General features: G+C 42.1%; 1 protein-coding gene across 5 annotated transcripts in view; it reads right to left on the bottom strand.

Moving 5' to 3' along the window:
* Positions 1-22,544, bottom strand: part of ATP2B3 (ATPase plasma membrane Ca2+ transporting 3) — a 135,094-nt gene that overhangs the window by 26,775 nt on the left and 85,775 nt on the right. For 3 of the 5 annotated variants that reach the window (XM_075260432.1, XM_075260428.1, XM_075260430.1), the window contains exons 5-12: positions 16,660-16,917; positions 16,249-16,374; positions 14,359-14,484; positions 11,514-11,555; positions 7,702-7,866; positions 3,756-3,970; positions 2,790-3,032; positions 1,774-2,015 (exon numbers count right to left, since the gene is read on the bottom strand). In XM_075260432.1, the coding sequence (XP_075116533.1) occupies positions 1,774-2,015; positions 2,790-3,032; positions 3,756-3,970; positions 7,702-7,866; positions 11,514-11,555; positions 14,359-14,484; positions 16,249-16,374; positions 16,660-16,917 (1,417 nt within the window). The remainder of the gene's footprint in view (positions 1-1,773; positions 2,016-2,789; positions 3,033-3,755; positions 3,971-7,701; positions 7,867-11,513; positions 11,556-14,358; positions 14,485-16,248; positions 16,375-16,659; positions 16,918-22,544) is intronic. The other 2 variants (XM_075260429.1, XM_075260431.1) reach the window with 1 other exon arrangement.

A 22,544-nucleotide genomic window follows, 5' to 3' on the forward strand; every position in this document is an offset into this window, starting at 1 on the left:
TAGCATATCTGCTATCTAATCCTGGCCATGTTAATGCCTATTCTTGACTGTTCTACCTTGGGCCACAGAATATTTTCCCCAATAATACAGATCGGTGTTCACAATGCATGAGGCAAGGTCTTTGTGCTCTGCTTTGTGACACACTGTAACGCTCCCGCACCCCGCTGTCTTTAATTAAGCCTTCTCCATGGTTCCCAGAAGAAGGAAACATAACCATGCGGGTGTACCGGAGCATAGTCTATGAAGCCGAACTTAGTTGTCTGAGGAGCGGATACAAGTAACATATGGTATGTGCCTGACCACGATAATCCATTGGCACGTCTTTGACTTCCCACTGTCCGCTCTGTTTAGCTGAAGGAAATGTAACTGTGTGTGCCCAATACCAGGTGGATAATGTGCCGCCATCCACTAGTGAAGATCTGACAGATTCTGAGCTTCCAAGTCTTAGAATGGGAAGTATCAAGGTGTCACTGTTGCTAGGTTACAAGCTATTGTCACGGCATGTGTCAAATTTATGCTTGGAGTCTGTATGACGGCACTTGAGTCCCTACAGATCTATATTACGAAGCCTTAAGTATGGAGGCATGTGGTGGCTCCATACACCACCATAGTCTCTATTAAAAAGGATCTAGGGGAGAATGTTTTCTTCAAATGGCTTTGGATTTAACATGCCAAGATTTTTTTGCATCGTATTGAGTGCCATATTATGGATCTGTACAAATCAGGCCACTATTACGTCTATGTCCCTGAGCCCTAAATCTGACAATTCCTATATCTTACCTTTATTTTCAAATATACAAGTGCCAGTCATATTGGGAAAGGAATACACAAGTAAGTTCTCCTTGATGGAAAAAGGAATACTTTGCTCTAGTGCCCCCTTTTAGATGATAGCTCCCTATACATCAATGCCTGCACATTGATTAGGAGTAAAGCCAAACCAAAACATCTCTTCCAAAAGGAAAAGAGACCCATTCGTAGACACCTGTTTTGGAGTTATTGCCCCTCATCAGTGTAAAGCAGAGTACAAGTATTGCAAGGCCATAGACATGTCTCCTTAGAGAGATACTGCCTCTCGCCTGGTCAAACCAGTACCCTGCTTCTCACTGGTGAGTGTCAATAACTCTGAAACTGCTGTTTATGAATTAGTCTATCTTCCGTTTGGAGGAGATGTTTTAGTTTGGTTTTAACTCCAGTCGGTCTCTCTAGGATTCCCAGAAAACCAGGCATTGATCTATAGGGATCTACCTTACAGGAGGTGGTTCTAGAGCAATCTTTCTTTTTTCCATCAGAGAGACCTAGATGTATATTACTTTCCCAGAATTTCGAGTAGAGCATGTATGGTCTGTTAGGACAAGAAGCTAGCTACTTCCTCCATCATGAGTCGTACGTCATAAATTAGGCTATAAATTCAGATAAAGGCATTCTTGGTGAAAAATAAACCCTTGTTCACTGATATAAGATGGTTCACATTTGTCAGAAACAGGAAGAACTGAGAAAACGAAAGGGCAGGAATCTCTGGATGACTTGGTGACAGAAAAATGAAAACCATGAGAGCTAATATGGCTGACAGGAAGTAGCTGTCTGAGTAACAGCCCTCCATCTATCTATCCTTGTATTGTATTAGAGTGGTGGGCACCATTGCATATGACATAATATACTAGCATTATTTAGGCACAAAAGCGCCTGCCTAGTCTAGACTCAATGGGTCCTCCTTGTAATATAGATGGGGAGCCATTACCCCTAATCTGGTTTTATCTATATACACATACTCACTTCTTCAGGAGGATCTCCGAAGCTCCCTTGCTGTACAGTCTGAATCCTCCATTAGGCAGGCACACGACGGTGCTCATAGACTTACGAACAGAGTTGAAGGTGTACACTTTATAGAGCGTCTCCTCAGGAATCTGGTCTCGCACCAGCTGGTAGTCCCGTTGCAAATCCAGAACAAATCCAAGCAGGGCGCACTCAGTTTTATTGCCTACTTGCTGGGGAAGCGCTCCTTCTTTTTCTGGAGGCTTGAAAATGAAAGGAGATATAAGAATGTGATATAGGTCTAAGAGGAAAGCCACCATATGCGACTATTGAAGTCAGACATGAAATGTATAGTGGTCTGAGATTAGGTTATTTCATGGTGGTATAAAGGACTAGGGAAGAATGGCTGCCTTCTTCCAGAAACAGTGCCTCACCTGTCCATGGGCCATGTCTAGTATTCCATTAAAGTCAATTAGGTACAAGTACAAGGGTATACAAGTGTGTCACAGTTTTTTTTTAAACGAAAGCATCCCTGGTAGTCTAGGCCAGTGAAGGGATTAATAACAAAAATAACAGTAAATAAGAACATTATGTAACCTTAAGGATAGCAATACTAATAATATTATGGGCTAGGGCAGTGAGGATATCATTCCTAGTGTACTAGGGCTAGTGATGGAACTAATGACAAGGCCCCTGGTGGTCTAGAGAAGTGATGGATTTATTGATAACATCCACGGTGATCTAGGGCAATGATGGGATTAATGAGAACATCCTTGATGGTTTAGGGAAGGTAAATGATCATGGCAACATCCCTGCTGGTGTAGGTCTGTGACATGATCATTGATAATATCCCTGGTGGTGTAGGGCAGTGATATGATTATTGATAAGAACATTGGTGGACTAGGGAAGTGATGGGATTAATACTATCATCCCCGGTGTAGTGGGATTAATGATAACATCCCTGGTGGTCTAGAATAATGTAGTGAAGTTCACAGTCAAGGCAGCATAGACAATCATAGAGTAGGACCAATACTTACTAGTATCTTAGTGGTGTAGGCACAATTAATGGCAATGGCATTGACAAGCAGGTCTAAGGTTTTGGAATTGAGGCTGCTGGGATCTGGCTTCTCTTTATGATGGACGTCTCCTAGGTAAGACTGCACAACTGTCATCCGGTTGGTTGTCAGAGTTCCAGTTTTGTCAGAGCAGATGGCCGTGGCATTGCCCATTGTTTCACAAGCATCCAAATGTCGCACAAGGTTGTTGTCTTTCATCATTTTCTGCAATGCAAAAGCAACTGTCTGAATATTGATCATTTCTTAAGGTGGAATGGGACAAAGGCAAGGAACCGAAAAATGTCTGAGGTTTCCACCACACAACAAGAAGGAGGAGGAGAAAAGAATGTCGTATCAGCGCTCATATCAAGTCACTAGGACCATTCACAATTTCTAATAGGAGCTAACACAAAAGTTATCTGAACTACTCGGCACTGTGTAGATTTAGTTGTGTGCCTAAGTTTGGACACCCCCACTTAACATCATTCCTCCAATGCATATAGGACCTCGCTTCAGCTTAATAGACAGGTCCACCTCTGCAACAATTTGTATTGCTCTAATCTATACTAAAAAATGAACCAATACTGCAAAAAAAAAAAAAAAAGACGTTTTGTGTACAAAGCTCCTATACAGACCTACGTCTCTCAATGGTGAGCAGCTCCTTTTCACCTGTCCCTTATATCTTGCTAATATACATTTGAGAGTAGAGTAAGAGGTCGACTACACTGACTACACAGGTGCTGATTGTAGTCTCTTACCATGGAGACATATAGATCTACATACATTAGCTGAATGGGAAGACACAGCCTTGATAACATGCTACATTATGTGTAACACAATACATACATGCTGCTATATATGGACGTACGGTCTATAAGGTCTCGGGAACATAAGCTAACAGGTCTTTGGGGAGATGTGGTGACATTATGGAGAGCGGCTACTGCTTACCTTGACAGAATAGGCTAGAGAGATGGTAACGGCTAGGGGCAGGCCTTCTGGCACAGCCACCACTAGGACAGTAACTCCAATGATGAAGAATTTGACAAAGTACTGCACGTAGACAGGGGTACACTCCGCTAGCCACACTTTGCCCTCCACCACAAAGGTTTCAATCACAAAGTAGAGCACCAAGATGATAACTGTAATTGCCGACATCACCAGACCTGGCGGAGGAGGTAGGGGGTGTTAAGGGGACAGGAGAAAGGAAAGGAGCATAAGGGAAGAAGGGGAGGAGGTAAGTCAGAAAGGACAACAAACCAGGTTAATAAGGGACAGAGAGACAGAATATGGCAGCACACTGAGTTCTGTTGCAAGTTTTACCCTGGAACACGGATTTGCAAGCAATAGTTCCTTAGCTTATGCTTGACTACATCTCCCATTGGAGGTTGTAGTTCAAGAAAAGCTGCAGATCCTCCACTCACATCCTTTATTTAGTAGTATATGAAACCATAGTATTACTAGCAAAGATCGGGGCATAGGGTTGTTACTAAAATACAACTGCCATCATTTCAGACACAAGATGGCCTAAGCCAGTGGTTTTAAGCTTGTAGCTCTTCAGCTTTCGCACAACTACAACTCCCAGCATGCTCCAGGTGCTGCAGTTCTGCAGTGACTTTAGTTTGGTCATGACTTTGGATAAGACCACTTACAATTATATTAAAGTCTAGAGGAAACTCAGGGGCGGAGTGGGAGTCAAACAAACAAAGACATACTAGCCAATCCCTGGTGCCCCCATTGTCCAGTCACATTGTCCATCCTGTGCCAGGACTCACCATGTTGGATGCGAAGAGGCTCACATGACCATTGAGACCAGTAAGAAATTGGTGACATATGTGAGTAACGTCACCAGTCCCTCCCCAATAACCGAGGCCACTTATTGGTGTCAATGGTCATGTCAGTCCCTTGATATTCAACATGGCGAGTCCTGGCACAGGATGGAAAAAGGATTGTGACTGGATAATGTAGTGCTGGGGATAGGGATGTCTAATTTTTGTTTTAGACTCATCCCAGTCTCCCCTGAGTTTGTTACAAATCTCAGACAACCCCTTTAAGATTAGCTATATCTGTCCCTCGTCATATACGCTACCGTAGCTATATTTGGGTCCTCTATAGAATTGAAGGCATTCCAATAGAGATATGAGCATTACATTCTGGCTCCCTTTCCCAAATTGGTTCATTATAAATGCTCCAACTGAGGTTCCTTGGGCCCACCAGAGAAAACAATTCTGGGAGCCCACCCTCCAATAATGTAATACACTAAAGTGCCCTTCATATTTGGGCATCCTGGTCCCACTGGAGGCTCCTCTGGTATTTTAATGGACCAGCATCCAGCCCCTAGCAGTGTTACCCCATGATCAGCTATTGGCACAGAGACCTGCAATATGGGATGGGCTGGTCAGACCCTATAATTCAAAATACCAATCAGACACCACTTAAAGGGAAAGTCACTTCTTCTGGTTTTTTTCAGCTTTATGGGTCAAAAATGTTTTACTGATACATTTTCTAACCTAATTTTATTCAGTTCTCTGACACAGAATTCCCAAATCTCTTGCATAACTATAGTTCAATAATGAATTTCTAGCTACCTACAGCCACCACTAGAGGGAGCTTAAGAACCTACTGTACCCATTTATCCACTTGGTATGCTCTTAAACTCCCTCTAGTGGTGATCTTACACATTTCTATGGTACATTGAATAGTAATAACACATTTTACCCATGTGCCCCATTAGGCGGTGTGATACTATGGTTGTCACATAAAAATTGCAACAGTTAAAACTGTTAGCTTGAGAATAAGAGCAATTTCTTTGTTAGGCCTATACAGGGAGAAGAAAGTACATTTCAACTTCTTGGCTTTACAGAAGAAAGCAATAAAACTTCCACTCTCATTTTCTCCGTTCTCTGTTCTTTCTGCACATGCCATTATATTAAATCCAACATTTGGGGATAGATTTTATTTTGGGAAGAAAATAGCAATAGATTGCAGACAATTCAGAGGTCAATTGAAAGATCTGACAGGAAGCTTCTATGGAAGGCGTGAAGTTCCCAATGTAAACTGCCTGTGGACTTCACTTATTCATCAAAGCGCTTCTTCAAACGAGTGAAATACATTCAGGTCACCTACATACAGCTCAAGACACCCTTTGTAGGCTGGAGCCCGATTCTGCTTCCATAACAGCATGTTACCGTGTCTTTAAACTAAACCAAGTGCTGTATACACAGGCATTTTACTTCTGGGAACAGAATTAATTAATACATTAATAAAGCCTTTTATTTAATAGTATTAACTCTTAGTGAGTGATTGGAAATATCACACAACCTTTCCCACCACTAGAGGGAGCTGCTATGGGGAGTCATATGTATATTTAGAGTAGGGGCATTTGCTTGTCGGCTTAAAGGGGGCACGTTGCCATTTATTTCTTATGATATATATATATATATATATATATATATATATATATATATATATGAGATTTGTAGGTCCTTTCAGCAGTGGTTTGTACGGCCGAAGTCCCTGTTGTTGGATACTGCATCTCCATGTCTACCATGTGCCTAGCCATCCCTTCCTAAATTTTGCCATGTTGAAGACCACTCAGTCCTTAGTTTTATCATGTGCCAGACCACTCATTTTGCAGATCTACCATGTACTAGACCACTCCTTTCCCAGGTCTACCATGTGCCAGATCACTCCGTCCATAACTCTACCATGTGCTAGACTACTTCTTTCCCAGCTCTACCATGTATTAGACCACTCCTTCCTCCTCTCTTTCATATACCAGACCACTCCTTTCCCATCTCCACCATTAAATAAATACATACTTCTTCGGTTATTCAATGTGCCATCCATCTTTTTCCTAACACTTCCAAGTGCCAGACGGTCTCTTCTCCAACTCTTTCATCTGCCAGATCACTTCTTTTGCATCTGTCTCATGTCTGACCACTCCTTCCTCTTCTCCTAATCATGTGCCAGAAAACTCCTTCCCTAATTCTACCATGTGCCAAGTCACTCTGTCCCCAATTCTTCCATGTGCAAACTACTCCTTCCCTGTTTTCCCATGTGCCAGGTCTTTAGTTTCCTAGCTCTTTCATGCACCACACCACTCCTTTCCTAGCTCTTCTAGGAGTACATTTGTTATCTTAACCATGTACTAGTCCATACCTTCACTAACTGTACCACGTGCCAACTCACTCCTATCCTAGTTCTATAGTGTGCTAGGCTACTCCTTTTTGAGCTCTTCTACCTAAGCTCTACCATGTATCAGACCGCTCTTTCCTCTTCTACCACATCGGCCCACTCCTTTTCTAAATCTTCCATGTTCCAGACGTTCAGATGTTCTGCCATTTGCTAGTCCACACCTTCTCCAGCTCTACTATCTACTAGTTGTTCAGGTGCTAGAACACTTTTTCTTGAGGTCACCTTTTCAAGCTCTACCCGACTACTCCTTCCTCAGCTCTGTCATGTTCCAGACCACTCCTTTTCTAGCTCTTATATAAGCCAGGTCAACCCTTCTTTGGTTCTTCCATATGCCAGACTCCATCTCAAACTCTCCACCAAAATCCAGGACACTCTTTACCAACCCTCCATGTGCCCACCAACCAACTATTTCTACAGAGAATATCATTGGAATAAACAACTTTTTTTTTTATCTGCTCCGAGATTGACTTTGAAGTGTTTCTATCCTTTAGGACACCATTTTGAAACCATGTTAATAAAAAGAAGACAGCAACACCTCATACTTTGTACCCTAGTCCCTAATAATGTCATCTGCTAAATGGAGCTTACATTTACGAAATTAATGTTGGTTCCCCCATATGTAGGACCTGAGGACCTAAATGTAACATAATGGCGCCCATTAATATGCCCGTTTCATCCATAACTGTGACCTCCAGTTTACCTGCTTTTCCTATTTGCACTGCCAGCTTGGTGAGTTTCCCCTGTAATACGGACTTCTCCTTTTTGGGAATACTGGCTTTTTTCTTCTCACGCTCTTCCATTTCTCCACCTTCCGCACTTTTCAGTGGCTGCATCTCCATGGCAACGGCGCCATCCTGCTTTTTAGCTAAAAAAACAAAGCAGAAAAATACAGGCTTAAATGTCATAGGATGTATGCTGGCTCCATGAGATGTGGAGGTCACTTGATCAATGCCATGATTAATCCTATATAACTAGTCCATTGATATGCCCATGTGTCTGATATACCGAGGGTCACGTGACACATAGGATGGTGACCTGACCAAAGCCATAAGTTAACCTATGAATGCAACACACAGGACTAATTCATGGGCCATACTATTTGGATGTGCCATAATAGGGGTCCACACCACTGGTATAAAAAATGTTTAACCATCAGCTAGTATGAATTGTACCGTCCCCTCAATCTGTTTTGGACTATGCCAAATAAAAGATGAAGATTGCTAGAAACAGATCTTTTTTATATTCAGATTTAGTCTCCAAGCATTGACATTGCATAACTTGGTTGCGGCAATGTCAGGACAACATCATAAGGAGGACAAAAATGACAACTAGCCCTTTGGTTTTACCATTTACTGGCCATCGTCACTTACCTTGCATAGATTATTTGGTCACCATATGGCAGTATTATTTGGACACTGCATAGTACTATTATTTAAGCACTTTTTGGCAATTTTTGAAAGAGTATGTGACCTCCCCAGACTTTGACCAAACCCTGGGCCAGACCAGTGTTTGTATTAGATAAGTATGTACAGCTGCCTGCTATTACATATTCATTATGGATCCTCTCACTTTAGGGACCGGATAGCGCCCCCTACATGAACCATCTCCATAGCAGAAGATAATGCGATTGGCCGAGCCATTTCATGGCTATAAAAAGGAAAACTCTAAAAATTGCCACGCTGCTTTTTTGCTTTCTTTCCACAGTTATACTGAAGACAGACGGCGAAGCTTGTGTAATCGCTTCCCACCTTACAATGTGTGATTTTATACACATTGGCAACCAAACTCTATATATACACGGCACGAAGAAATCTACACGGGACTAAAGGGCATTTTGGGCCAATTCTAAATAACTCATTGTCATAATATTCTGTTTGACAGCACCAATGACGATCCGATTCTCGTCACTGACTAGTCAAAGTGTGTACAAATTCCAGTATGTTATTGCTGACTCTAACCACTTTAGGGGTCTCTGCACAGTCCTTGTGATCCTATATATTTAGAGACTCCAAATATCAGAATAAAACCCTGGGTCAATAATCCATTTCCAGAAATCTTGTATTATTATGTCTTACAAGAAATAAAGTCTTTCAATGAATTCAACATGATAGCTTCTACAGAGATTTTCACAGTCTCACTGCTCTTACAGTAAAGAACCCTTTCAATATATCAGCTTATAGAAACCCCTGTTCCAGCGCAACAACACGTGTAAGAATTATTAAGAATCTGGATCCTCTTTTAGGGCACCTTGCGCCAAAAATTAAGACTGGCATAAGAAACACCAGTCTTATTAAATTCCCTCTCAGCATGTCTTCACGTATTAAACTGAAAGTCCATTGATTTGAATTGCAACGGTGTAATACTTTATTTCCCCTATGGGGGGGCTAACAGAGAAATTAAGTACTTCATATTAAAGACGTAGTTGGTCTTAAGGTTTCCTATTGTAGTATTTGTCTTAACCCTAGAAAACCTTAATTCTGCCAATTGTAGAATTTGTCTCCACCCTAGATAGTCCAGAGGCTGCCAATTGTAGAATTTGTCTCCACCCTAGATAGTCCAGAGGCTGCCAATTGTAGAATTTGTCTCCACCCTAGATAGTCCAGAGGCTGCCAATTGTAGAATTTGTCTCCACCCTAGATAGTCCAGAGGCTGCCAATTGTAGAATTTGTCTCCACCCTAGATAGTCCTGAGGCTGCCTATTGTAGAATTTGTCTCCACCCTAGATAGTCCTGAGGCTGCCTATTGTAGAATTTGTCTACACCCTAGATAGTCCTGAGACTGCCTATTGTAGTATTTGTCTTCACCCTAGATAGTCCTGAGGCTGCCAATTGTAGAATTTGTCTTCACCCTAGATAGTCCTGAGGCTGCTTATTGTACAATTTGTCTTCAATTTTAGCAACCAAGATTGGCTTCACATTTTGGTGACTGTAAATTATGGCCCTTACCACAAGGCCTTACAGTCGATTTTGTTCCATGTTATCAGAGTCCACCAACTAATTTGAGAACATTTTGTCAATGATTCACAATGCGACTTGGATTATTCACCTAAGGAATGTGCGTCAAGGCCCGTGTGTCCAACCTGAATCTGTCTAATACTATGTTAATATTTTTAAGTCGTAATTGCAAGTGTTCCACCGGGAAGTATGAATATTTTCAATACCTCATATCCATTTTTAAGCTGCCAGTGTACCCTACCGAGATGGCATTGTTGTCATACAATTATGCTGCTGGATGGAGGCCGCTATTCGACCATCAGGCCTCTACCAAAACAACACACCTGAGGCGTTTAAATGCAGGCCCACAATAGAAGCCCTGTCAAGCCTTCTCGCTGTAACAGAACACACCCTGTTGTGTCTCATTCCCCGGTTATGAAGTGGGCAGGGAAGAATGAGTAGCCTGATTGGCTGAGGGCTTCCATGCTGTGAGTGAACCATTGTGCCGAAATAAACATTTAAGAGGGAGAAAAAAACTCCTAGCCGTACGTCCGTTCTTCTACTGAGAAGGACTGATCAATAGTAGCTTACAGTAAAATAATATAACACTTATTGTATGCATGTGCATATTAACCGTAATGAGAACGATGTAAACATTTATTGACACACAACTGGCCGAATTAAAAGGGGTCCTCCAAATTTAAAGAACAAGCCATTCGCCAGGATCCAGTGTTACCAGTAGACTACTTACCTTCATCCTATAAGACATAAGTACACTATGGTACATTAGAAGCATGGGCCCAAAAGAGGACTGGGACACTGAAGGATGACATGGCGGAGTCCAGGGAAGGTTTGTACTGTTATTATTTTTTTAAATTTTAAAATAACTGTCCTGACCAGAAAACAGTCAGCAAAATGGTGGACATCTGGCTACCATTTTTCTGAATAGGTTTGAACCAAACCCCAAAATTTGTTCATTAAAATCTGAAATTTTTGGAACTTTGTACCAAAGTCGGTTCGTCACGAATAGGTTCACTCATCTCTCGATGTCATCTGAGACATTAAACCTACCAATATATTCTATAATGTACCGTCTATGTTGACTTCTGGATTACAATGCTGAACTAAACCTTACGGCATGGCACTGAGGAGCTGCCAATGTTGGCAGAGATTCCTTGGGTAAACTAAGGTGGTAAACTAAGGTGTTCCTGATATCTGTGGTGCCTGACACATGACAATCTCACTACTCATGAGTTGCCACATAACTAGTCATGGCTATCAGATAGTCAAGACAGGGGAAGGGTTGTCCGGGAATATGCTCTTGACCTCTACTTCTTCTCGGGCCAGTGGCATAACATCTATTGCTGCAGTTCAGTCCTATTCAAATCAATGGGGCTGAGCTGGAATTACCAAGTGCAGCCACTATACAATGTTTGGCGCTATGCTTGGTAAGTAGTGCAAAAGCCACAGCAATCAATATCAGTCCCAGGCAACCTTCCATGTTTGACTACAATGACAAAGAGTCAATATGCATGTTGAGGTTTTGCCACAGTCATACTTGGCATGGTTGGCACATTACCTTTATTCTGAATATTCTCCACTGCCCCATCCTGCTGCTTTCCTACAACAAGAAAGGGGTGACAAACACAACACTTGAAAACAAACAAGACAGTGCATCTCAACAACACAAGAAGACAAGTGCAACATGAGTTATGGGTTCTTGCCGGGCAGCCAAAGCAATGACCGATGTGATGGGATGGAAACAGAACTCTTCCACTTCTAACAATGTGATCAATCTCTTTTGATGAAAAGGCAATGAAGTGATAACTGGCTGAGACATTTTATCATGACATATTAATGTTCCTTTTATCTGGTATCTAGTTTTCCAGAAATATGTCAGAATAATCTAGAAATCTAGAACATCTGACCAGGCGCAGATCAGTTCATCCAGTTGCCTCTGGGTGCCGGAAGTAGGAAGAAGTATTGAATTTAGATAGGAGCTGCAATGCACCTCAAGGGTGCCAGGAACACCTGATCTATGCAAGGTGTCTGACTACCCCAGATCACATACTGATGACCTATCCTGTGGAGAGGTCATCAGTATAAAATTTTTTATCTGGAGCTGGAAAACCCCTTTATTTCATGATGAGAGGTGAGAAGGGAATGCATCAATGATATTCATTCTCTGTAAATACACCCAATAGCCAGCGCCGCACCTCCCATGAGGCGAACTGAAGCGACCGCTTCAGGCGGCGCTATACCAGGGCCCCGGGGAGGGTGGCATTTTTGCTTACCTAATCCAGTGCAGGACAAGCTGTCCTGGACTGGCTTAGCGTCACCGAGCACTGGATTGGGGACGCCACTCTACCACGCCCCCTTTGCTCCGCCCTGCCCCCTTCGCTCCACCTCGCCCCCTCCGCCCTGCCTCGGGCGGCAAAACAGGCAGGTTCACCCCTGCCAATAGCTGCAGAGCACCAACAAAAAAGGATGTGGCTTTGACAACTGCTGCTGCTGTCTTTGAATTAGTAGTGGTCGCTTATCTTGGAGGCCTATGTTGACCCACTTTATTATTAGGTTTAGCCTGGACTTTCACAGTATGTTTTTGGAGTATGGAAGGGAACTTAAGTACTTGAAGAGAACCATCACAAGAACTAGGATATTAGAAAAGTTCCAATCCAATAATTTTTGACTTCTTGGTCTTAAGGTTATAGGTACCGCTAAGGGTTTGATGCTACCCCAATGGTAAACTGTGCATGGACTATGGGAATTAATTTTATTTAGGTGATAAAGGAAAACTTTCACTGTTTAACACAATAGAAGACACAAGAAACAAATAATATCAAAATGCTTGTTTGTGTCACAAAATATGTTTTCAACAAACAATACACAAAGAACAAATCACAATGTGAGGCTACTCTCTTAACTCACCCTTACCCTCTTTACCCATCTCTCTTGATAGAGATTCCTACTGAACCAAAACACTGCACTTTTTGCATGTAATAAGAAGTTTACTTTGCTGATACCGCTGGAGTGCTGCTTATTTATCTACTAATATTACTATACTACATCATTACTGTTATGACTATTGTCTACTATTGTGTAATGTGGATAGCTCCATCTTTTGCCATAGAAACTGAGCTGTTTTGGACTATTTTCTTTACATGGCGTTCCGCCATTTGCAGAGTGCACCCTGATAATTTGTGTTGGTCAGAAGAAGTGGTGGTGAGCATGAGAGGTCATCTTTTTATAATTAAGCTGTGAAAAAAACCCCTAAACATAAAAAGCAAAAATTATGTGGTCTCCAAAAGCCAAGCAAATACTTCCTCTTGTTGGGCAGAAAATCAAGCTCAACGGTAATGACCACATTTTTAGCTCTAAGAATATTCCTTTAAAGGTCTTCTTGTTTGCATAGTTCATGGACTGTCTGGATAGTTTGTTGCCACCTGATGTTCCATGTATTTTTTGGTAAATACAGTTACATATAGTTACATAGTAGATCATAGTACATCTTCTATAGTTCCCTCCGAGATGCATTTCGAGGGGTCTTTCACCTAACCCTATACACCTTGCATTGCATCATATTTTGCTATGTCCCGTTGAGGTGCTAATACAAACATCTGGATTTCAAAATATTTTTTTTTTATTTTTTTTAGGAAACTCATCTCAGTCATACATAAAACTAAGCAAACCATAAGCAAACTATTTAGTCACTCTGATGAACTACAATACCATGTGTCTGGTCATCACACAGTTAAGTGATACCCAACACATGCAGGGGCATACCTATAGAGGGTACACCAGTAGCTATTGCTACCAGCTCTGGACCCTGTGGTGGCCCTAAACATCCCTCTAAGATCCAACAGTTTTCAAGTTAGGCCTCTGAACACAAGTCAATTACTATGATGCGTCTTTATAGCTCTCAATCCATTAGAGAAGACTAGATTAGCTTAGCCATTGAGACATTGGTAGTCGTAGACATAAAATGGTCTCCTCCAATATGGGTACCTGTATGGGTAATAATCTCCAACCCGTAACACTCCACCTGCTGAAAAGAACAACCCTCAGCACGGCCCGGAAACAGGAGCAGTTGGAGGCCACAGATTACAGACTCTAGAGAATGTAATGTGGTGTTATTTGATACTTGACTTCTTCATGTCATGTTCCTCTGCTAACAATAAGGTGGTTGAAAGGTTTCGTAAAACTTATTTGTAATATTTTACATCACAGTTCTCAGTCTCATTCATTCAACGTCCAATGAAGCATTAAGCTAAAAGTCTGCCATGATGCCATGTAGATGCCATGAGCATATAGACTTTTTCTAGCGCTAGAAGCCCAGGCCACCGCTGAAGCATGGAGATGCCAACATCTTGTTTTCTACATGGATATATGACCTCTAAGTAGGTAAAGCAGACTGTGACATTTACCTTTCTTGTCTTTCTTCTCTTCTTCTTCTCCACCAGCTCCAAGCAAGGTGAAAATGATCCCGGTCTGCGAGTTTACACCAACAGCTGTCACCACCATCCTGCCAGACCCTTCCATGACATGGGTACCTGCCAACACATGACTCACGATGAGTGCCTCAAGTAGACTGCAGGGACAGATCTTTATCTCTTTCCTCCTCCTGGTTCAAGCGAGGTCTCGATGTTATGAATTACAGCACAGATCACATTACGAGATTTGCCAAAGTGTTTGCAGTACAATTCTGCTTAATATGCCAGAGAGGAAGAAGGCTGCGAACAGGAGCCAGTTGTAGGGTCCCTGTTGTGTCCACCTGCTGTCCTGGCCTATCTGTTGCTATTGTCTGTAACATTACGCCTTGGTTCATGCAGTGTTAATAGCCCATTCAGGCTATTAATGGCCAAGGCCAAACATTGTCATCCTGCTCTTAGCAACCGGCACAGATCAGCCAAAACCATAATTCCTCTATTGACTCAATAGATTATCTTTTGGTCACCTGTGCAGTAGTCCACCATATTTACATGACAATTATACAATTTCATGCAGAAATCAAAATTGTGGCTCTGCCCAAGAACAGAGACTGGAGCAGATTTTTTTTTAAGCAGAATTAACTCATTCTTCCCAACCAAAAAAACTCAAAAAACATACTACATTGGCTATGGTGGTCTGCAACAGGGGGTCAATGGATGCTTCGTAATGTAAGACACCAGTATTAAAAATGTCACATGGAGTTCCAACCTTGTAGTGTTGCTCAAAGGGTTTCTTTTTGGCTAAAGATATTGATGACCTACTTTAAGGAAAAATTATCAATATCAGATCTGCATTGGTCTGACACCCAGCACTACCCAGATGTTCTCAACAGCAGATACACAGAAAATGGAGCAGGAAGCAGACAGCTCCGTTCACCTTTTAATGGTCAGACCAGGTTACTGCAGATTAGTAACTATTAAATGAGAGCTAATCTGTAATGAAAGAGATGGGCAAACCTCTCCAGATTTGTTTTGAATCAGGTTTTGGTGGCTCAGGTCCCAGATTTGTTTCAGGTTGAGAAAACATGGAACAAACCACACATTAGATTGCCTTAAAACATAGTCTAGAATACTGTTATGGCTCTTAGTAATCTATCTATAAAACATAGTGTATAACACTGTCAGGGCTCCTAGGAACCTATCTATAAAACATAGTGTATAACACTGTCAGGGCTCCTAGGAACCTATCTATACAACATAGTGTATAACACTGTCAGGGCTCCTAGGAACCTATCTATAAAACATAGTGTAGAACACTTTCAAGGCTCCTAGGAACCTATCTATAAAACATAGTGTAGAACACTTTCAAGGCTCCTAGGAACCTATCTATACAACATAGTGTATAACACTGTCAGGGCTCCTAGTAACCTATCTATAAAACATAGTGTAGAACACTTTCAAGGCTCCTAGGAACCTATCTATAAAACATAGTGTAGAACACTTTCAAGGCTCCTAGGAACCTATCTATAATACATAGTGTATAACACTATCAGGGCTCCTAGGAACCTATCTATAAAACATAGTGTAGAACACTTTTAAGGCTCCTAGGAACCTATCTATAAAACATAGTGTATAACACTGTCAGGGCTCCTAGGAACCTATCTATAAAACATAGTGTATAACACTGTCAGGGCTCCTAGGAACCTATCTATAAAACATAGTGTATAACACTGTCAGGGCTCCTAGGAGCCTATCTATACAACATAGTGTATAACACTTTCAAGGCTCCTAGGAACCTATCTATACAACATAGTGTATAACACTTTCAAGGCTCCTAGGAACCTTATAGGTCACCACTGTATATGAGATAAGGTCTGACATCCTCACCAGAAAGCAGCATTGGGTCTTTCTCCACAGACTTGCGCACGTGGTCTGATTCTCCTGTCAACGAGCTTTCGTCAATTTTGAGATCATTTCCCTGGATCAGAACTCCATCTGCGGGCAGCAGGTCGCCTGCAACATAAAGAAAAAATATTAAAAAATGAATGAAGTCCATGCAATATTAATGGCGTTCACAGCAATGACCTGTAGACGTGTGTGAGTCACTACTGGGGAGAGTGCGATGTAGCAGAGGACAAAATGTTCCTTGGAATTGTTACTATTACACAATTGATGGAAACGTGTTGGAAGAAGTTCTCATCTTAAGTGACTTTTCTACTAAACATACGTAGTAGAGCAATGGTAAGACACGGAGTAAAAACATATGAGGACAGCTCCATGCTTGTAAGATATAATCACCATATTTGATCTGGGCGATGTCTCCCACAATGAGCTCAGCCACAGGAATCTGAATGACTTGTGCATTTCTGATGACAGAGAATCTTTGTTCTTGTTCTATGCGACTCTGCAGTCCCCGGAACTGCTTCTCCTTACTCCAGTCGTTGAAGGCCGTCACCCACACCACACATATAACAGATAACAATATGGCAGCTCCCTCTATCCACCCGGCTTCTGACTCTCCTTCATCATGGCCTCCGGATTGCACATTTCCACAGTCTAAGAGAACAAAATAAACCATGGATAAATACACAAGCGTACTTTTGAGGAGACTGCACGTTGTTATAGAAAGTACCCAGACAACCCCGGTAGGTATGGTACCCATCTGTCAACAGTCATAGTGTTAGGATTGGGTCCTGCAGCTTACTATCATAGCGCACAGCGCCACCTGCGGGTCAGTCTAACCGTCCAGCATTCACCTTACTGAGCATGCTCAGACCTATTGGAGCTGCTCACAAGCTAAGTGCCATTTCTCCCCTATTGAGCATGAGCAGTGAGGTCATCACCACCGCCCCTATTGGGTGGGGACTTCCCTTTAAATAGTGTGAGCCGACGCCCACCGGGTGCTCACACTTTCACTAAAATTTCCTCAAAGTCCACGGAGTGCATGACAGTAGTTTTCAGGGATAGGCTCCAGTACTCAGGCAGGTTGTCAGACTAGGCCTCTGTGTGGGGTTCCTCTGCTTCTCCTGGGTGCTGTTAGGAAGGACCTGTAAACCCTGAACTGCTAGATCTAAACCAGGGCTAGGAGCGGTAGAAGCCGTTCCAGCTTGTAGATCTGCAGCAGGAATGGTCTCTGAGATAGTCTGTGTACTGTCTGACTTCATGTATGGCTCCCAGTTGTGTGCGGGAGCATGGGTGTTTGGCTCCAAGCTGTGTGCAAGAGCATGCAAACTCCCCTGGTAACTCCAAGCTGTGTGCAGGAGAATGTTCTAAACTTCCGTGGTGGCCCCTAGCTGTCACAGGGGTAAGTGTGTGTGTTTGCTGGCCTAGGGTGAGTGTTAACCCTTGGCAGCCGTGTGTGTTTCACTTGTACTGGTGCACCTGGCCAGTGAGCTAAACTGGCAGGGTTTTAGTTGCACCTATGTTCACATGGAGTGTCGCACAGTACACACTGTTCACATTGACTTTCAGGCTGCAGTGTCTTTGCAGTAGTTCACATTGATTTTCACGCTGCAGTGTCTTTGCAGTAGTTCACGTTTGAGTTCAGACATACAGCTGCCCACCATTGGGCCTGTGGACCTCGCTGTAGTGTTCTACAGCTAAGAGGTTCTGTAGTTTAAATTTTTTTTATATATATCTACAGAACCGTAACACATAGCAGCTGAATAAGTGCAGATTGCTATTCAGAATATGAAAAATGTTCATAGTGGTGGTCACTTTCTTTACACCACAAGGTAGACCCACCTATGTTAGCACTAACTTAGCAGTGGTCTGAATGAAGTGCCCTACCACAAAGCTTCATTGGGTATATCTACCATGATCAATGTTGGACTGAGGTTTCTTGGGTCACCAAGTAAAATTATTCTGGATGCCCACCCTGCAACAACCCCTAAAAATAGACTATAATATCCTATGGATAGGAGACTCTCCTGTTGGACCATTATTGTGTTAGAGCTTAGACCCACCAGAGGATCCTCAAAGAGTGTTCTGGTGGGCCAGTCCCACACTGACTACAACTGTAGATTTTGTTTTGAATGACATACTGAAACAGGTGATGTGCCCACTCTAATGTACTACTGTTCCAACCTTACCATCACATATGCTCTCCATGGTGGAACCAATTTTGATTTCTAACCGAATACAGTGAAGACCACCTCCTAGAGAAGACCACAAGATCACACCTCACTAGACAAGATTTTTCATTCCTATGTCTTGTGTATACCACTCTTTTTTGCAAAGACCAGTTAGAAGGCAGGTTTTACTACAGTTATAGGTAGTCAACACAAAAACCAGTTTTACTACAGTTATGGTACCAGTTTTACTACAGTAATAGGTGAAATTTTTATGTTTTCTGAGCTTTACATGTTGTGAAATGATCCATAGTAAATAGATCACAGGAGTGAACCCTACAGTCAGCAGATCGTAGATACCATCAGATGTCATCATTCCCGCTCGCATATGTAGGCTCAGTATTTTTAGCAAAGAAGGAAGCTGACTCAACAAACTTGGAGGCCATCCCTTCATGGGTGAATGATTGTAGAGTTTCCCCAGGTCTATTTATTGTACGTAGTTAGGGATGTAAGAAACAAAAGCCCTATTCACGCAAAACTGCTTCGACTGTTATTACTCAGGCCTGTCTGCTTCTCATATTGGAAAAGTCCATTGACAAATAAGCTGATCACAGGGTGCCCTACTAAACTGCAGTCTAGGGAGAAAGTTGCAGCAGGTGTTCAATTCCTTCAGCACCATTACAGGACAAATAAAGTACTGCATGGACTGTCCTCCAGAATTAGATGACTTTTCGGTCCACCAGACCTTCATCAGACTTAGGTTCAGAAGGAAAAGCTTGCACAGGGGAATGGCGGTAAAACCACAATCATAGGGCACCAAATCGTAGGGCACATTTTTGTCCCTTCCTTCTGCATTGGTTTAAGGCCATGAATATTAGGCCCTTCTATAATGACTAATACTAATACTAATCACAGTTTGTACTGCAAAAATAAACCCAGATATAGAAAAAAAGTTATTGCTTTTGGAAGGTGGGAATTACAAAAATGGTTATGTTACTTGGAAAACCCCTTAAGGCTAAGGCCCCATGTTGCAGAAACGCAGCTTTTTTTGGTTGCGTTTTTTTGAGCCAAAGTCAGGAGTGGATTGAGCAGAAGAGAGAAGTATAAGAAGTTTTTATAGAGTTCTCATTCCTTTTGTAGACATTCTTGGCTTTGGCTCAAAAATCTGCAACAAAATCTGCAGCAAAAAAAGCTGTGTTTGGCCAAAACATGGGGCCTTAGCTTAAGACTGAGGCCCTCACGTTGCGAAAACGCAGCTTTTGTTGCGTTTTTTGAACCAAAACCAAGAATGGCTACAAAAGGAATTGGAAATATATAAGAAGATCTTATACTTCTACCTTCTGCTCAATACATTCCTGGTTTTGGCTCAAAAAACCGCAACAAAATCTGCAACTAAAAAAGCTGTATTTCTGCAACGTGTGAATATAGTTTTTTTTTATTTAATCCCATATTAAATTTACTAAATTTTGTATATCCCTGATAGAGTGCACAAATCTCCTATATGCCTATATTTTATACCCAAGAGTGCCACTAGCTAGGTAACCACAGAAGACCGTGTATTATGTTGTATATGGACATTCCATACGGCCATCCTGTATACAGAAAGCTACACGTAGTGGAGCTACTATACAATGCAGGTTGGAGATTCCACAATGAACGGTGGCGTGAGCATATGTGCGTGTTTTATTGATGTAGCACTGCACACCGTATGTAGGTTTGTAGGTCAAGCAAAATAATAAGTTCTGAAAGATGCTGCGAATTTAACACTTTATTATATCGGCAGTGCAGATCTTGCTGAGCTTGCAGTTCCTTGTTCTATTTCATGTAATTCTTTATTATTTAATGAGCATCCGAATGCCAGAGCCTCGCACCTTCCTGTATTAGAGGCATCCCCCTGCCGCCCTACGTAATGACCCTGAAAAATGAGAATTATGTGAACTGGAAATCTAGGCAGAAGGCTTCTCATATATGAGGAGGCCCAATGACTCTTCCACCACATAAGAAGACACCTGGCAAGGTGTGCTTACTACCATTCCTATGGGTAGAGTACTGGGCAGGGGTTGGCAACCACTGAATTTCACTCCAGTTTGGAATTTTACTGTAGCATCTTCCAAGCTTCCTGACCATTAATGGTACCATATAAGAAGCTTTACACTAGGCTAGTGTTTGAGAAGATATATGATTATGGCTATTATAAAATCTAATTTGGGTACAGACAAAGATACCCTTCACTAAAGCTGCAAGTGACCACCACTCGCCCATATCTTTATTTCTCAGCTCAGCTATATATATGTCCTTAAGTGTTTATCCATGACTGCTATGAGTCGTCCAGATCCCACAAGTCAACGCTTGAGTTCTGCACTAACTAGGTATGGGAATAGACAAGATTAGTTCAGGCCCGCGAGGGACCACTATAATAAAGTCCTTCTGAGGAGAGGAAATGTTGGATCTAGTGCAGACAAACAGGACTCAAGGGGGTCAATAATGATCACTATATCCATTACATCCTCTCCCCGGGTTGTTGTAGATAATGTACGTTAGTGTCTATATCACCCTTGTGACTTATCTACCCAAGGTTCTGATAGTAATGGTAACTAAACAATTCAATCTGCCTTTAATATGGGGGTCACCTGATGACATATCAAGCCTGTAGTAATGATTTACAAGACGCCAAATGGATAGACATGGATAATAAGAAAATGTAATCTCCAACTAATAACACAGTTGGTGGGGAAGGGCTGTAGTCCTGTACAGTATAGAAGTAACACAAGGTGGATGAAACGTAAACTATATATGTCCGTATGTCTTATATCCTCTGAGATCTCCCACTAGTATGTAATGAGACCTTGTTGCCATCGGGGTTCCCTCTGTTACATTACTGACCCCAGAAAGAAAGACTTTGGCTGCAGATTTTATATAGAATTTTGTGTTAGTTAGGTGTAGACTATTTAGATTTAGTCTTGCCCACTAATGCTGACGCCAAACCTGAAGCTCTTTATACATCTTCAAGAATGGCTGGCTGAACACGTTTAGATGACAGTCCCCAAGTCTTTCCAACTTCTTCTTAGAATTGTACCTTTGGTTGGACATCTACATGTGTTGTGAATAGTGAGAGGAGCATAAGCTTCTGCCAGGCTCCTCTTAATGGTTATCCCTCCAATTGTTCTATCTCCTTACATCATTTGTCAGGTGAGAATGAAGGGATCTCCCATACATATAAGATAATCTGCTGGTTCCACCGAAATCAGAGGGTCCAACCAATTTTGTTCTAACTGCATGGGAACCTAAACGTAACATTACTGGAATGTCCCCATTGCTCAAAATTTGTCTGAAACAGGGGTAGACTCAAAGACACCTGGGGCCCTATAGACACTGCCAAAACTATAGAGGTTGCAGTTGCTACTGAGCCTAGAAGACAGGGGGGCCCACAGGTCACCCTCAACACAAAAGGGCTGGATAAACTTCTTTCATTTCCTTTCTGATCATGGCTGGCAGACTGTACATAGTATATTTTTTTCCCCTGCCCTTCGGTGCACTGGAATGAGGAGATTTATAATACACAGCCCTCCACTGTCAAAAAGGAAAAAAAAATCCTTTAATAACAAAAATATCAGTTGGTCAGCAGCATATAGTCAAGGAGGGATTCTGTAGGGGAAGCTAAGGAACAAAAAGGGGAAAAATGGGAAGACTTTTAGAACAGACATTTTGTCAACAAGTATTCATGGCAGATAGAGAAGGAAAGGGAAACATATAGGCTACAAAAACGTTTCAAAGGACATGACTGATGGTCTTGAGGAAATGTTGCATGGGAGTCCAAGCTGAACTTTGGAACCAGGGCCCATAAGCCCTTAGATAGACCCCTGACTATGGGGTATTAAGGAAGGCAAAAGACCTTGCTACAAATGCAGTACTTGCTACTGGATATTAGGACATTGGTCAAAAGATTGTGGCATATGCCCATGACCCATGAAGTGAATTCCCGGATTGTATCTTTTAATCAGATTATATCACGTCTTGTCTTACTGACCACAGAATACTTCACTCATGATGTCAAGAATAATTATGGTGGATGGCCCTCTGTACTGTCTAGAGAAGGTAGATGGGATGCTGAAC

This window comes from Leptodactylus fuscus, chromosome 11 (assembly GCF_031893055.1).
Source record: "Leptodactylus fuscus isolate aLepFus1 chromosome 11, aLepFus1.hap2, whole genome shotgun sequence".
Taxonomy (NCBI): domain Eukaryota; kingdom Metazoa; phylum Chordata; class Amphibia; order Anura; family Leptodactylidae; genus Leptodactylus; species Leptodactylus fuscus.